The sequence below is a fragment of the Ochlerotatus camptorhynchus genome, unplaced genomic scaffold, assembly GCF_037179485.1.
Source record: "Ochlerotatus camptorhynchus isolate MF236.1 unplaced genomic scaffold, CSIRO-AGI_Acam_v1.1 ptg000011l, whole genome shotgun sequence".
In the NCBI taxonomy this organism is placed as follows: domain Eukaryota; kingdom Metazoa; phylum Arthropoda; class Insecta; order Diptera; family Culicidae; genus Ochlerotatus; species Ochlerotatus camptorhynchus.
Window position 1 is genome coordinate 1,259,689 of NW_027040503.1, and position 17,277 is coordinate 1,276,965.

The 17,277-nt window shown below is 41.6% G+C and overlaps 1 protein-coding gene across 1 annotated transcript in view; it reads right to left on the reverse strand.

The window, feature by feature from the left end:
• Positions 1–1,471: 1,471 nt before the first annotated feature.
• LOC135700405 (uncharacterized) overlaps positions 1,472–17,277 on the reverse strand; it is a 33,951-nt gene continuing 18,145 nt past the window's right edge. Inside the window, exons 2-3 of the mRNA XM_065220900.1 lie at positions 1,745–1,897; positions 1,472–1,667 (exon numbers count right to left, since the gene is read on the reverse strand). Coding sequence (XP_065076972.1) covers positions 1,489–1,667; positions 1,745–1,897 — 332 coding nt within the window. The 3' untranslated portion in view covers positions 1,472–1,488. The remainder of the gene's footprint in view (positions 1,668–1,744; positions 1,898–17,277) is intronic.

A 17,277-nucleotide genomic window follows, 5' to 3' on the forward strand; every position in this document is an offset into this window, starting at 1 on the left:
CGAATTGAGTTTCGAGGAAGCCCTGGAAAACATTTCGGGATTGATGTCAATTCTGCTCATGGTTTGGCCAGAGACTGGTACGTAACTGGCAGCCAGTCGGGCATGGTTGTCACTCAATCTCTCGTCCGTGATAACACTAGAAAATTTTTCAGAGAACAGCTGACAGATATCTTGCGTAGATGAGGCCACGTTACCATTATGTATCATAGGCGACGGCAGACCAGCTTCATGATGTTGCTCGTTGACAAACTTCCAAAACTTCTTGGGAAGTGACTTAAGCTTTCTTTGCAATCAACGTCGATACTGAAGAAAGCACCGTTTCACAACTCGTTTCTATTCGTGATTGATCCTCACATAGTGACGTTGAAGCGATGGTGTGCGATGCTTGGTGAATATCCTAAGAGCGACTCTCTTTCTGGATTTCAGTCGACGAAATTCCCTCGTATGCCATGGTGGATGGGTCGTATGATTGTGAATATTTTTTCGAAACGTGTCTGTCAATGACATATGCCAAGACATTGGGAATAGTTTGAGCGGCGGACTCAATGTCAACGGTGTTTAATAAGTCATCTCAATCTAAACTAAAGAGTAACTCGGCGATATTTTTTTCTAGTAACTTCGCTTTAAATCTAGAATTAACGGCCATTAAAACACCTCCACCTTTAGCTTTCCGGCTATGAGCAGGATTCCTATCGCAACGGAAAACTTCGTAATCGTCGCCGAACACCTGACGAGAGAGCGTGCGTGAATACAACCATGTCTCCGTGAGAACAATGATGTCGTAGCAAATATCCGAGGTAGCTACGCGAAAATCGTCGACATCACAGGTTTTCAAATCATCCCATGCCTGAAGAGCCAATTCCTAACCTCAAGAAGAACATTCTTCAACTGGAACGTAATCACCAAACCAATACTTCCGAGAACGCACTTCCGATGCGTCCATGCGTCTAAACGCTGGTCGCAGTGGAATAATATCCCTTAAGAAAATATATGAAAAAATTACGAAGGCAACATAGAACGTTCTAAGGATGTCTATCGAAGCGTAGCAGTGAGATGTTGTCGAAAATAGTTCCAGCAACTTTAAACTTTTGAATTCGAAGCCTTGCAATTATTACAAGTTCTTTATGGGAATAACATATTTGTAATGGGTGTGATGATAATCAAATGACTGCAAATTGCTTTAATACATCTTTATTTTTCACGGTGCTTATGTACACATTCAACACAAATAAATAACAACAAAAGATAGAAAAAGGAAACGAAAGAATGGCGGCGGATAGATTTGTAGGAACATAATAATATAAAAGAAGAGTATTTTGTAGGAAACAGCTAACTGATCATAAATACTATTAAATAAATAAATTAACCGTGCACTAGGATAAGGCCTTTGTGACCTTCCAAATATTTGGTCTGCTCAATCATAACAATCGCTGACTATTGCGGGGGGCTGGGGAGGGGGATACCTCCTATGCTCTAATGGTAACACAATTACTGCAGAGTGGCATAGGGATTGTAGGCACCGTAGGCCAGTTCCTGCGGGGAAGCCTGTCCATTGCGGTGCCAGTCCTGGTGGACGATTTCGGCGTTCACGGGCTGGGCGCTGGTGATGTAGGCGGTGGTCACACGTTCCTGCTTCTTGTTGAACAGATCCTTCAGGAAGGTGAACACTGATAAAGAGAAATGACATTGATTAGATTTTGGTAAATCCGGGGTTTGGGGGGTGTTAGGGCAATCAAATAGTTACGGGAGAATTTCAGGGCCAGCAGTCCGGCGATCAATCCCTTCAGGGAGATCAGCTTGATGATGGTGAGCAAGATTGGCAAGACGATGGCCATCTTCAGCTTCAGAGCGAGCAGCAGTGGGAGGAAGACCTTCTTCAGGCGGCTGCTGCGGGCTTCTGTGTGGGGAGAAATGGGAAGAAAATGGAAAGAGATGTTAGAGCTTGTGGTGAATTTGAGCGAAAGCAAAGCTGCGATTGGTTGGGAAAAGTGGTGGTTGGAACTTTCGGCTGGAAAGCTTGTGGTGAAGTTGCCGTGGGAAGTTGCAGGTCAAGTTCATTGATGTTCAGCGAAATGGGGGGAAATGATCGTTCAGGGGTTTTTGTAAATTACAATCCTACTGATGCGGGAAGCTTTCTTAGGGATCACGCAATAATTACGTGGGAAGTTTTGCTCCTCTTTAGTAAAATCGTACGTCGAACATTGACATGTTCTGAATTCTTCATGTTTACGTAAGGTATGGTGAGATTCCCTCCCTCCCTTGTTAGAAAACGAATGAAAATATCCCTTTAAATTCTTACGTAAATAATGCATGGTCACTTAGTGTGAATCGCTTTGATTACGACTTATCTTTAATTGAGAGAGAAGATTAAGAAGATTTGAAAATCATTCATGATTTCTATCAAGGTGGTTATTTTAATGACATTTTTTCATTATTTCGGTATTAATTTCTCGATGGAAATGAGACAAGTTTGCAATTAAAAGTCTAAGAAGAATCTTGATTACAATTTTAAGACAGAATTCCAATCTCGCAAAAGTCCTGCAAAATATAATTTACGTAGAAAACACAAATGTATATTTCCTATTTTTATGATTATGATCTATTCCAAAACCTGATTGGGTAGCTGTACTTTCATGCTTCCTAGCTTCCGTGCATATCCTCCATAAATTCTATGGTTTAAAATCGACGAATGGAATAAAAGCGATATTTTCCTTAAGTTCTACGTTGTTTCCATTTGTTGATTGTTCATGAATTTAATGTTCTTGATCTGCAATGTTTTCAATGCAAAGCTGTAATTCATAGGCTTAAAATTAACATTTAATATTACAAAATCAGTTTGAAAATTCATGGACTTTGCATTGCGTTCAGCATTGTCATTTCTTGTTACGCAGAACTATAGCAGACCAATTTTCTGCGTGATGTCACTCTCCATTTTGAATTTTGTGCTGAGGAAATGAGAGGTCAGAATAAAGTTACTTTAGGCCGTAATACAACCCATATCAAACTAAAGTGTCATTCGACTCAAAATCAGGCCCTAAATAAGACAAAAAATTGCAACAAAATAAGCTTAAAATTCAGGAGGATAATTAGGATCTGATTCATTTTTGTGTTTGTTTTTAACAGCCAAAGACCGGTTCATCTCTTTGAACCTTATTTAGAATCCATTGCACTGTGTGGAGCAAACCTCGTAGACAGCAGACGATTTATATGTTTCTGCAAATGTCTAGTATAAGAATTTAATTCATTTGCCTTTTGTTTCTCTTTAATAGTTTTTGTTTGTCGTGTTCCCCCGTCTCGATGAGTCTCATCGCTGCCTACTGGTCACCATAGCCGGTTGAAGTCCAGAATAATCTAAAACCGCACAGAATGGTAGTGGCAACATCGCTCTGATGAGACAACGAAAACCTGCCCCCAAGCTCATCCCCTTATCCTATCCTTCCACAATGTTCCCCTCTAACCTCGGCTAAGTCGCGAATATTCGGCCCAACGCATACTAGACATAAAATTAAGTGTAATTGGTACAAACAAAGAACAATTAATTATCAGCTCCGTAAAGCTAACGCGATTGAGTCTTTCAAATAAACGAACTAGATAAAAACAACTATTTGGAGCAAAATGAGTGATTCGAACAAACCTTATACCAAACCCTTCAACTGACCATTGCTCGCTCTGCAAAGATTCTGACGACGCAAATGTCATCATCTCGCTGTCTTATATCGAATCAAACCGATCTGATTGCTTTAAATTCCAAGTATTCCAACAAATCAAAAATCAGTGGTGGGACTCAGACCGCTTTCTAAACTCCCCTTCAACAAAATACAACTCACGGAACAAACAACCGCGAGCAAGAGAAAGAGAATCCCCAAAAAATAAACGTAAATTTCCCCACTTTCTCTCCACAAGAACGACACCTCACCCACTTGCGCGTATGGGTATGGCTATGGCGATCGTGCACAACCTCGCCCGGAGTCCACAACACAACTCGCCGCCCGACTGACCGCTTTGCTCCATAGCTGGTTGTGTTGTGCCAATGACCTAGTCCCTCGCGAGCGCGCACCCGCTGCTGAACGACGACGGTCACTGTCGAATGAAACGATGATGCTCATGGTACACCTACTACACTACCATACACAAGCGAAGAAGCAACAACACCACGGTGGAAGAGGGGGTTTGTTTTGCTTCTCCACACGATCGAGCAAAGCCAGCAAAGTCTCAGCAACGATCGTCATGAGGGGTTCAATGAACTTAATGTGCGATCAGTGTTGTAAGTGGGGAGGGTGGGAGCCAGCACCAGTTGTTCTCTCATTTGAGAGCGAGAGAATCCGTGAATGCGCTCGCTCGCTTCATGCGAACGCGCTTTGAAAAAGCACTCGAGCTCGATTGGATTGTTTTGATTTGTTCTTTTGTTTTTTTTTCCAACTGAGGGCGCGTGGATGAGGCAATTGTTGGTCTTTAATTTCGCTCTGATTTTATTTTTAATTTTTTTTTCCTTGATTTGTTTTCCGTCGATCTTGTTTTCCGTGCTGAGCAGCAATGCTACCGACGCCAGGGAGGCAGCTCCCACACCTGGACCCTACCGATTGAACCATCAACTCATGAACCGGGGACCAACGGCTTTACTTCCCATCCGAAGGAAGGCGTGATCAGAGATGTTATGCCTCAGAACATTCCGGCGGCGCCGACTGGAATTTAACCCAGGCCTGCTGGGATGAGAGGTAATCACGCTTACCACTACATCACCGGCGCCGCTATTTTTTTAAAAAATTAAGTGATTAAAAATTAAAATGATTAAATCAAATTGAATAACTAATTTTAAGATGACATCTTCTTTAAACAATTTAGGGAAGCTTAAATAAGGGTGATGGATTCAAATTCAATATGTATTTAATTTCATATCATTTTACAGGGTGCTCTCGATTGAGGAACGTTATCAGCGAGAGTTTGTTAGTGATTACAGGTTTCAATTTCCCTATTTCCCTAACTTTCATGTGGTCTTTTTTTCTGCTAGAATTCTGACAAGCCCAGCGCTAGGCTATACATTTGATTATGATTAAGTTTTCGTAGTTGAATTCCTAAGATTTAGGCGTCATATGAAACGAAAGTTGCAGTATTTTGCGTGCATAGGGTACATGTCCCTTACCTGGGTCTAATAATCAGCTATATATTATGATTTAAATTATATGTCATTAAGTTGAACACCAGACAATCAAGTTAGTTAATGTTATTAAGTTTAACGCGTATTCGTAATCTGCATTAAAAATTGAACTGAAGTCCAACATTTTGTCAATTTTATTGCACTGGAACTCATTTAAATAAGTGCGATCCAACTTGAAGCTATTAATTTGTCTGGAAACGACTTTTCAGTTTAACGATGGATCAATAAGATAAGATGTTAAATGTTCGACGTTTCAGTCGTTAGATTCGGTCTTCTTCAGAGGATATAAAGTTATACCATCCTTTGTGTAGCGCAAAAAACTCTACGATCTGAACCTAAAACTAGCCCAGATAAAGACTCGAATACCTGGATAGAATCATTAGAGATGATAATACTGTAATCAGTACTTTTTCTTGAAGACTGAACAGCTCAAACGAAGGACTAATCTACAAGATATTTAAAGTCCCCAGATAGTCTAGACTTTTCTGAATTCAGAGATGTTTAGATAGCTTTATTGTTTGATGTTCAGAGATCTTTAAGGCAGTTCTCATTTCTTCAGAGAATCGCCGAATTCATAAGAGAAATTATTTCAACTTTTTGGAAGTTTCCGGAAATTTCCTGATGTTTGAACGGCTTTGAAGTTTTTTGATCTACAGTGAAATTCCCGTAGTTTTCCAGAACTTTTTGAATCGCACTCCTTTAGAATCTCCAAACTTCTATGAATTTTTCTGAACTTGCATGATGTTTTCATTCCTTCATGAAGTACCCTAAATTATAAAGAAGTTCTCTGAACTCCTCTAACGTAACAGCTTTTTTTCGGATGTTCATGGACTCCACATGAACATGGATGACTCTGCAATTTTACTGATCAGAAGCTTCCTTTAAGGTGATACTCTAAGGAAGCCGTAACGTGAAACTTTAAAGGCACAAATGTCAGCTTCCACAAAACATACAAATTTGAAATTGCTACTCCTTGTTTGCCGTGCTACTACAAACAGAGGGTAGCAATTTCAATTTTTTAGCGGCGCCGGTGGTGTAGTGGTAAGCGTGATTACTCGTCACCCCAGCAGGCCTGAGTTCAATCCCAGTCGGCGCCGCCGGGATGTTCTGAGGCATAACATCTCTGATCATCACGCCTTCCTTCGGAAGGGAAGTAAAGCCGTTGGTCCCCGGTTCATGAGTTGATGGATCGATAGGTAGGGTCCAGGTGTGGGAGCTGCCTCTCTGGCGTCGGTAGCATTGGTGCTCAGCACGGAAAACAAGATCGACGAAAAACAAATCAAAGGAAAAAAAAAAATTCAAATTTTTATTTTTTGTGGAAACTGACATCTGTGCGTTTGAAGTTTCACGCTATGGCTTCCTTAGAGTATCACCTTAAGTACTCGGAACATGCCTGGAAAAAAAAACTGGCCAAAAATATAAACACTATAAAGTTCTTTGGACTTCTTTTAAGATCTTGGAACTTTAGCTGAAGCTTTCGGAAATTATCTAAATGAGATTGCTCTCAAAATTATTCAGATTCTGTAAATTTCTCAAAGTATGTCACCAATTCCCAAACTGCTCAGGAGATCTTTAGGCTTTCCTACAATTATCGAAAATTATTCTTATTATTTTCCGAAAATCTAGAATTCCTTGAAGCTATTGGGACTGCTCTAAAGGTCTCTGAGCTTCCTTGAGGATGTGTAGGCCTAGTTTCCCTGAGGTTTCAGGAATATCTTTAAAGATTCCACTTTTTTCCTCAAGTTCTCTGCACTTCTTTGAAGTTTTCTTAGCTTCCCGGAATTTATCTGGATATCCTTGCAGTTCTTTAAAATAAAAATCTTTAAAAGTTTCTCTGAAGCTGATGGAACCCCCGAAACGTTGTTATAGCTTCCCAAAAAATCCGCGATATTTTCTATCATTCTTCGGAACTTCTTTAAAGATCCTTAAATTGTTGAGCACCACCCTGAAACTCTCTAGTCTCGATAGTTCCCCGATGTTCCCTGGGATGCATTTAATTTCTGGGACTATTTGCTATTTTAATGAATTTAATGGAACTGCCTTCAATTTCTCGAAATTTACCTAAAGCTCTTGGAATGTCCCAGAAGTTTCCGCCATTTGCGAGACATTCATCAATCGGCACTGAAGTTCTTGGAAGTGTCCTGAAGCTATTTTATAAAGCTATTTTATATTTTATAACGTCCCTTAAGATCTATAACTCAAATTAAGTTTTGACAACTGCTGTAAAGCTCCTGGATTTTTTCCTGAATTTAATGGAACAGCTCCGAAGCACTTTGATCTTCGCTAAAGATCTCCAAGTTTGCCTTAAATCTATGGAAGATCCCTGAAGGTATCGGAACCTAACATAAAGGGCTTTAAAACTACCCCGTAGTTTAGGACGTTCTTGATCTCGGAAATGCCTTGAACATTTTCAGAACTTCCTTTTGGAATGTATGGAATTCCTTTGAGTTTTTCAGAACTTTTTGAAGGTCCCCGTAATGTTTGTGATGTTGATGGAACTGACATGAAGTTCTCAAAATCTTCCTGACGATTTCGAAACCTTCATTAAAGTTCCCGCAATTTTCTTCTGATGGGACTGCCATCTTATTTGAAGTTTTGTGGATTTTGTTCTTGGAATAAATGTAATATTCCTGGAATTTTTCTGAACTGTCTCCTGAAGTTTTCAAAACTGTTCTATAGTTCGCACAATTTTTCTGATGTTCATGCGATTTCTCTAAAGTTCTGAGAACTTTCCCAATGCTCTTGGATTTTTCTAAATAAATATAAACTTTGCTGAGGATTTTTAGAACTTCTTCAAGTTCTTGAAAGTACTTGACATTTGTTTAAGCCAATTGAACTGTTATAATCTTCTTTGATATTCATATTGCTTCAAACAAGATCACGATTTTGTTTTAAAGCTCATGGGACTGCCCTGAAGATTTCAGAATCTAGCCTTAAAAATCTTCAAACTTTCTCAAAGTTCTGAACTTTTCTCTAGTTCACGGAACGTCCCTGAAGATATGAAACTTCTAAGAATTTTGCAGATATTCCCTAATATTTTTGAAGTATCCCTGATGTTTCAAAGTTTGTCATAAAGAGCTCTGAACTTGTATTTTTCAAGATTTCCCTGAATTTCTTAGAACTTCTATCAAGTTCTCACAAATTTGTTGGGTCAATATATAATATTTTGACGTAGGACTACGTCTGTGATTTCTATATGGGGGTACACTTTGTGAAAACCGAAAATGGAAGATGTAACGAAATTATGAATGATTTTGAACGTTAATAACTCAGCTGCCCCTGGATCAATTTGAATAATGTTATCACCAATCGATCAGAAATATTTTTAGCAATGCTTTCGACAGTTGATTTTCAACAAGAAACTATTGAAAAAGTGGTAAATGACAAGCATTGTCCAAAAGCGTCGAAATAACTAACAATTCCAGCAATTACGTAAATGCATATGCTGCTTCCACAACACTGTCATTAGAGAGTCGTTAGTATACGAAACAAGTCGAAGTGGCATTTGCCTCCGATCTTCGGGCGTATGCAAATAGAGAGGATGCAATTGCGTAACATTTTGCACACTCATCGCCATATTCTGAACCACACGCCCCCAACGACCACACCAAATGCTCTCCAGAGTTGTAAACTTTCTGTTTCGTTGATAACTCGACGGCAAACACATTCATGACGAAATCAGTCGTTGTCATAGCAATGAAAACTAGCATCGCACCGGTTTTGGTTCTTGGGTAACACTTGCTGGTTGCAATTCTGCTCTTCGACATTTTTGAAGGACCACAAAAAACATGAAATTACACAATTTTCTAGGGATGCATTAAAGCCAATTATTCGATTAACGATTAATCGTTAAGATTGTGCCAGCTATTCGATTAAATATTTATCGAATTTTAAATTTTTCGAGCGCGTAAACGACATCCCTTCTTATATCTACTCGTTTGATTTAGCGCAGTAGAGAACATAAATAAAAGTACTAATTTATCTGAACAGGCATAGAGAAGAACCATGAAGTGAAACAGGATCATAAATTCGCCGAAAAAAAAAAATATTAAGCGTCTTTCTGCTAAATGCTAAGACTACCAACTTGTTGAGAGAAGGAGTTTAACGGAAAAACTAAAAAAGGGAGGAGCTTTAGCTCGGTGGACTCTGATATTCTGTGGCCTTCCAACCTGTCGCAGACACCAGTTAAACCCCTGTCCAGCAGCAGACGGACCAAGACTCTTGCGAGTGCCCAATCATTGAACCGAAGAATCCCATCCAATCCCAATCCCATCCCATGGATTGTACGGTCCGATTTGCTGATCCAGCTGCCCTAGATGCGTAGAACGGCAGTTTAAGCCTGTACTACCATCGGCCCTTTTCAGGGCCACCCTGATTTTCCTAAAGAGTTAAATATCTGAACTTGTCCCAACTAAAATTCATATCAAAAGATTCTTCTCAGGGCAATCATAGTCATACTAAAGAGTATAAACAGATAGAAGCTCGCTCAAATTCCTATTCCTTTGCAAAACACAAGCTCCTGCTGTAGTTAACAAATAACATTTGTTATATAAGACCACGTAGTCCTACATAACCATTGCGTACAACCCCATAGGGCAGAGTTTAATTCGAATGTTAGGTTGCCGAAAACAGTAACATTCTACCGGAATATCTCTACAGCTTTGGCTGTTTTGTATCCCTCAAATATGATTGCAGATTTGGAATGTGTTATAAATTTCCTATAAGAATAGATCAAGAGTTTACGATTTGAGAAGCTCAAAATGATTTGGTGAGTGACTGTGGTACGTGTCGTTACAACGTTGTTGGATCACTGAAAAGTGAAAGGCCCGCACCGATTTTCTTGTATATTTAATTTTGTGTGTGCTTCAAATCGGAAATTTGATTTTGGTTTAGTTTTACAAGTTGTTTTTAGGTTAGAGTAGAAAACTTACAATTCAGTGACGAGTTTTGGCTCGAATGGCCTTTCAGGTCAGCATTCAACCGCTTGCGGTTGTGTATAATTTTAAGTAGAAGAAATTCTTGTTTAAGTATTTAAGTTTTACTAAGTCCATCAAATTTGCCTTCACTACCCTTACAACTATGTAGATTTAAGCTAGATGTAAGAAGGATTAACTAATTTGACTTTCGATAGCAACAATTTAACCCGCGTGTATCTGGTTCAATTAATTTTCCATTTCGTTCGTGCAGACTGACGTTTCGACACAGAGAGTCTATCACGAGTAGACTGGCCGATCGTGGCGTGATGCTCATACGGCCGGGTTGTCAATTCAACCGTTCAATCAGTCCCTATGCTAACATCCTCCCCCGAGTGCGGTTCACTGGCCTCAATGCCCACACTGCTACTTGCAACATCGAGTACCGCCAGTTTCGATACCAGCCGACGAAGAACTCCCCCCGCAGTCTTTATGATAGCCTGGCGCACGTAACCATCCGGTGCTCTGATCGACTCAATCACGATCCCACGAGTCCAGTCATTCCGCTTGCCTTCATCCACTATCAACATCAAGTCTCCATCTTGCACGCACCGAGCTTCATCGTACCACTTGGTCTGCCTCCTGATCACCGGCAAGTACTCCTTCAGCCAGCGTTGTCAGAATCGGTTGAACTGCCGCTAGATGTGGTTCCACAAGTCCCGGGAAACTCCCTGTGGAGGCTCGATACACACGCTCGTCTGTTTGACCCCGTTAGAGATCCCCAGCAGGAAATGGTTCGGAGTAAGCGATTCCGATTCCGCAGAATCAAGTGGTAAGTTCGTGAGTGGTCTAGTATTTACAATGCCCTCTACCTCCACGGTCACGGTCTGCAGCTCTTCATCGTTGAGTTTTCCTTCGCGGTACGCATCCCTTATCGCCGCTTTTAATGAACGGACGAGTCGCTCCCATGCACCGCCCATGTGCGGAGTGCTTGGCGGAATGAAGGTCCACTTCGTGTTGGCACTGGTGAACGTTGATCTGCTCACGAAGCTGTCGTTCAGCCCGTGGAAGTTCGTAGCGTAGTCACTGAAAAAATCCACAGGCCATCCTCGGCGGCAGACAAATCGTTGGATGAAGGAAATACCTGACGCTGCTGACAGGCTGTATGCCACTTCGAGGTGAACGGAGCGAAATTCACCTTTTCACTTTCGAGCGGCCCTGCTTGGCTAACAATAGGTCGAAGTATTCCATTCATACGTAACTGAATGGACGATCGTGTACGGCCAATTGTGCTGGTGGCAGTGATGCCATCGGAGAAATAGCCTTACGAATTTGACATAATTGGCAGGTTCGTTCGATCTGCTTTACCACCGATCGCAGTTTCGGTATGATGAACCACCAGCACCACCGTTTCGGAGTTTGCATGACGGTAGAGCCGATGATAGCGTTCGGCCAGAAGTTCCGTGCACCGATGCTTCCTTGGCAGAATTACTGGAAAGCGCACGCTGCAATCCGGCTGTTTTGACGCATGAAACCCCGTTAATCCATCATTGGCATCAGTTGGTAAACGGTGCTTGATCTGTCAATCCATTCCTTTTTGTCTTCCGGTAGTACTTCAGCGTCGTTACCTCATTCGCAAAGGCTTCTCTTTGAAACTGCTAGCACGTAAGCCGTACTCTTCTAGAGAATCGCTCGTAGGCGATCACGGGTTCCCAAGTGTCATGAAAGAGTACTGACGGTCGAACTTCTTTGACTGTGTCTACCACTGGATCGGTAGAACACGACCATTCCTGTTCCGGGAAGCGCAGGAACTCCGGCCCATTGAACCACTTGCTTTCATCGTTGATACAGGATGAACTTCCCCCCCTGGGGGAACCCATCTCCACGTCAACTGTTGTTGTCTCGAGAAATTCACCAACCCGGTTGGTCACGAATAGTCGGTAGTTTCTGGGATCCGTGCGGACCCACGAAAGCGCGACCGAACTGTCCGTCCATAGGATTCCTTTTCTGATGGTAATGGAGTGGTTGGCTTGCACGAACTTCATCACTCTTGTTCCCAAGAGACAGCATTGTAGTTCCAGCTTCGGTATAGCCATTGGCTTGAGTGGTGCTACTTTCGCCTTCGCAGCGATCAGTGTGCACTGGGATGTGCCGTCAGCGGTGATTGTCCTCAGGTACAGCGCACAGGAATACGCAAGCGGACTGGCATCTACGAAGACATGAAGTTCCGTAACTTCATATGAACGTGCTGACGCTTCTGGGAAATAGCAGCGAGGAATGCGAACGTTCGCGATGTACGCAATCATATTGATCCACCTGCACCAGTCTCCATACTGATTTCCACCGACTTCGTCATCCCATCCAGTTCCAACACGCCACAAGTCATGCACCAGAATCTTGCCATGGATCAGATATGTGGCCAATAAAACCAACGGTTCAAACAGAGTCGAGACGCAGTGTATCAATTGCCTCTTCGTTGGGATTCTGTCGTTTTCCAGGAGAGATTGAACTTCATCGCTCATTCGAGTGGGTCCCACAGCATCACGTTCAGTATTGGTGCTCGTAGCTATCAAGTTTTTACTGGTAGCTGCTTGTGTCTCCCCAAGGTGCTCCAGAACACCCTCGTTGTTCGAGATCCAGTTCTTAAATTCGAACCTACCGTACCGGAAAATCTGACGTACTTCCTCAAAAACACGATGAGCTTCTTCTTTCGACCCAAAGCTATGGCCACAAAGCCACATACGTGCTCTGCAGTATTCCTTCCGCCGCTCTGGGTTATCGAACACTCCCAAGTTACAATTTTGGTTTTATGAGGGTTCTGTAGAGCATGATTTAGACTTGTAGCATGCTTTAAAACCTCGATAAAACTTGCAATGTTACTTGGGACTGTGCTCCCAAGCGTTCTTATTCTTCACGAATTGTTCCGACGCTGGTGAGCATGCCGACTCAAACGTTGCCACATCGACCAGGAAAATTTCCAGGTCCTGGCTTGGATTTAAACGCCACAGAATTCACTGTAAATGCTTGTCAGCAGCGCGCGTCAGAATCTGCAAGAACATTTATCTTCTCAACTGCACTACTCAATAACTACTCATCAAAACGTTTTGAGCAACTCAAATCTAAAACTCTCGATCCATTATTCTAGAAAATTTATCACACTTTCCAAATATGCAATAATATTTAAGGGTTACTTTCTGTTTCTGTTTCCCTGTATAAAACAGGGAAAACCCATTGTAACGTCACGTAGAAGGTGTAATGTGCTTCACTCCAATAGCAACAGCTATTCTTCTTTTGATATGTTTTAATTTATTGCCGATTTACCATCAATCCGCCGTTCAAATTCAATAAAGCTCTTCCAGGAATATCACGTCCTAATATATCTTCCCAAAGATCAAACGCCATTACAAAAATTACCATCACCCAGCTTCGCATCGACGAGCCCCTCGGTTTCTCAGCATTCGATCGGCTCGGTTCGGTACTCCTGCAGGCAACTGATAATGCGAACAAAAGAGAAAGCGCTGCTCTCCCGCACTCATCAAAATAAACGTTGCGTATCGCAGCAGCAGCAACAGGTTCCCCAAAAAATATCGAAAAGTAAGCCAATATCACCAATCAACGCTCCGAAATTCCGAAAGAAACCGGATCCCGTTCCAAAAAGCCCCCCGCCGGAAAGTAGGGGGATTATTCTTTCTGGACTAGCAGGGCAGCGGAGTGGTGCCACCGCCGGCCACCGCTCGTTCCAAAAATCGATGAAGGTGATTCGAAAAACTTTCCCTTTTTTACGTCACCCGTGTGTGTGTGTGTATGTGTGTGCTGCACCCCTTTCGGGGTGTAATAAATATCGATGACGATCAACGAGCAACCTTTTCGTCCAGAAGATGGTCTCTCCGTCCGCCGCTAATTAAAAGCTTCTGCCCAACTATGAGCGGCATGGTATAAGCCGGAGTAGTCAAGTGATGATAAATATTGAGACTCGAACCCCCTCCGCCCGGGTATGGGGGACATTTTGAATATTAAAGCGTTGTAATATTGATGGTCGGTCCGAGCACATTCGCTTACGCGCTCTCGGAAACCCGGATATTTGGAGAAATCGAAAACAACTTTCATTTTTTCGATTTTTTTGTTTTTAAATTTTTGACTCATCCAGTCCAGTGGAGCACCGCCTTTCTGGGGCATCAGAGGAGGAAGGAGTACAATGGGCAACGATGGATGGTCATCAGATCAGGACAAGTGTGGACCGTGGTGGGTGACACTTCTCGAAGCCGTCGGGATCGATTGCGAAATTTCAATAAAAGTCGTCCCCACTTTCGAAAATTCAAGCAAAAAGAGTTCAACGCTGGCTAAGCGACGAACTCTTGGGCACGGAAGAATTGTTTTTGAATGTGAGATGCGACCGACCGTCGTCGATGGTGGTATTTTGCGGCGGCATCGATTGTTTCGCGATTATGATGGGTCTCTGGTTGTGTAATATTTAATGATACAGTGGAATGTTTTGACTTGGGGAAAAACAAAGGACGAACAAGATGCGCCTTGCGGGATAACATGAAATGCGTTTCGAGAAGGTTTTAAAGGCGTGCTTAAGTGATTCAGGGCTTACATTGGTCGTTGCTATTAACTTCTAGTGAATTTTTAATAAATGATCTATGGCTTATGGGTATGGTTGAATTTGACAGTATGGAAAATTTACCAAACTTAGCACGAATAGCTTGGAAAACTGTTTTTAAAAGTTACTCAGTTTTCCAAATGACCACTTTTTGAAAGCATGCAAATTTACAATATGAATAAATTGACTTAAATTTTTATACTTTCACAGTCACAAATACGATTCCTACAAAACCTGCCAGCAATAACATATTAGATCATGTTATCTGTTCAGATTCTGTAAGGTGTTCTGCAAATGAAACTGTCTCTACAGACATTAGCGATCACAGTATGATTTTATCAACGTTCAAGCTGGAGAAGCCTTTCGAAATTCGGAGTTTAGAAAAGGTGACAATAAACATAAGAATGTTGAATGCTTCCAAGTTGCTGTACAAAATATTCCACAAGGATCAGAATATGTGATACATTTGTACAGTTCGCTGAACGACAGATATTCTAGGAAAGTGTCTGTTCAAGCAAAAATTAAAGGTTTCTGCCCATGGATGACTTTCGACTTGTGGACACCTATCCGGATCAAACAGAACGTGTTAGCAAGCTGTAGATGGCGTCCGTTAGAAAGCCAACCACGTGAACTATTGAATCACATCTCGAAGAAAGTTCAGCTAGTAAAAACTGGATGTCAGGCCAATCAAAAGGACCTTTGTAAAAACCTTACCGAAGTAATGGGACGGGGAAAGATGGACACAGGATACATTGAATTAACAATTAATGGACTGAAAACTATCGATGACCCGGCTGTTGCCAATACATTCATCCAGTTCTTCGGCACGATTGGACCCCGGCTAGTCTCAAAAAATCCATAGTAGAAGAGACATAAACAAATATAATACTGCGAACAACTACTGTCATGTGCATCCCTACAAACAACCACGACAATAACCCAATCGTAAACAAACAAAGTCATCCACTCCAAACTGGGCATAGTCTTCTTCTTCTTCTTCTTCTTCTTCTTCTTCTTCTTCTTCGCATTTCAAGCTTATTGCATATCGCATATTAGCTTATTGCGTGCTCTCAACTTAGTGTTCTAGATGCACTTCCACAGTTATTAATTGAGAGCTTTCGATGCCTGTACCATTTTTGCATTGGTATAATTGTGTTGCAAGTCCAATCATACTTCTATGCCCAGGGAAGTCGAGAAATTTTCCAACACGAAAAATTCCTAGACCGGACCAGGAATTGAACCCAGCCACCTCTAGCATGATCTTGCTTTGTAGCTGCGCCTTTACCGACTGAGCTAAGGGAGGTCCCAAACTGGGCATAGTCCACAGTTCAAATTACACAGAATGCTTTTTATTACAACCATATGCGGCGATTGCACCACAGCGTTAGAGTTATTTCATTTCCACTTTCCTCTCCCCGCTTGGGACCTAGACCGATGTGCAAACGAAAGGTTTCACGTTGCGCAGTCGGGTAGGACCACCAAGTCACCAAAAGTGCAGACCTTGCGAAGATGCATATTTTGGGTATCGACACTCCAGTCGTCTCATTCTTACACATAGATTATCTAGGATAAGAAAGAACATGTAAATGCTAAATAAACCAAATAATTCTGAATACACAAACCAATTAATCGATCAGCAGTCAAACTCTTACTGGTAGATACTTTTATAAGTCTACCATAGTTTTGATACTGCATATTCAAAGAAATCCCTTCTCCAATTGAAGACTTCTCGATTGAACCATGTATGCTCAAACCTGCTACACTACTGGATAATCCAAATAAAAGATCTTGATTCTGGAAAAAGCATCGGGCCCGGATGGGATAGCAGTATCATCCATAAAAGACCATCACTCTATATTTTCAGTTTTGTTTGAAGATGTGTTCAATGAATCTATCAGCACGGGAAATTTTCCAGACATCCTCAAAGTGGCACGAGTAACACCAATATTCAAAACGGGCAGCAAGACAGATGTTAACAATTACAGACCAATATCGGTCTTACCAATATTTAGCAAAGTACTAGAAAAGCTGCTTGTATCTAGACGATTACACTTACTCCACGAGCAAAAGGTATTTAAAAAAACTATCAATACGGATTCCGCACTGGATCAAATACGCTCACAGTCACAAGTGAACTCGTTGATGACATCTGTTTCTGTTGAGTTTCTGCTTGTTCTTTTGAAGTGGAGATCATGGGAGAAATTAAATTGGAGATCAACTGGAACAACACACCCATTGCTAGGTAGTCGAACCGGGTTATTGCTTCGAACATTTCAGTATAGATCTCAGTGTCCATACTGGTTTGCTGGTTGACATTGTCCATGAAAATATCACTTGAAGTTAATAGGAAGATTCTGTGGCATAGAAAAGGAAGACTCTGAACACCTGCTATGTTGAGGTACAGCAATCTTCAATAAATGGCGTATTTTTCTGGATAAGGGGCTGGCAGAACCCTTTAATATTTGGAATGCAGGTCCCAGTCAAGTAGTACATTGCATTCGAAATGTAAAACCTGGCTGGTAAAATGCTCTTGGTCAGTCTATTAGCAAATTCGTTTATTATCGGGGTTGGAAACAGTTCCAACCCAGTGCGAAACCGAACTTTTT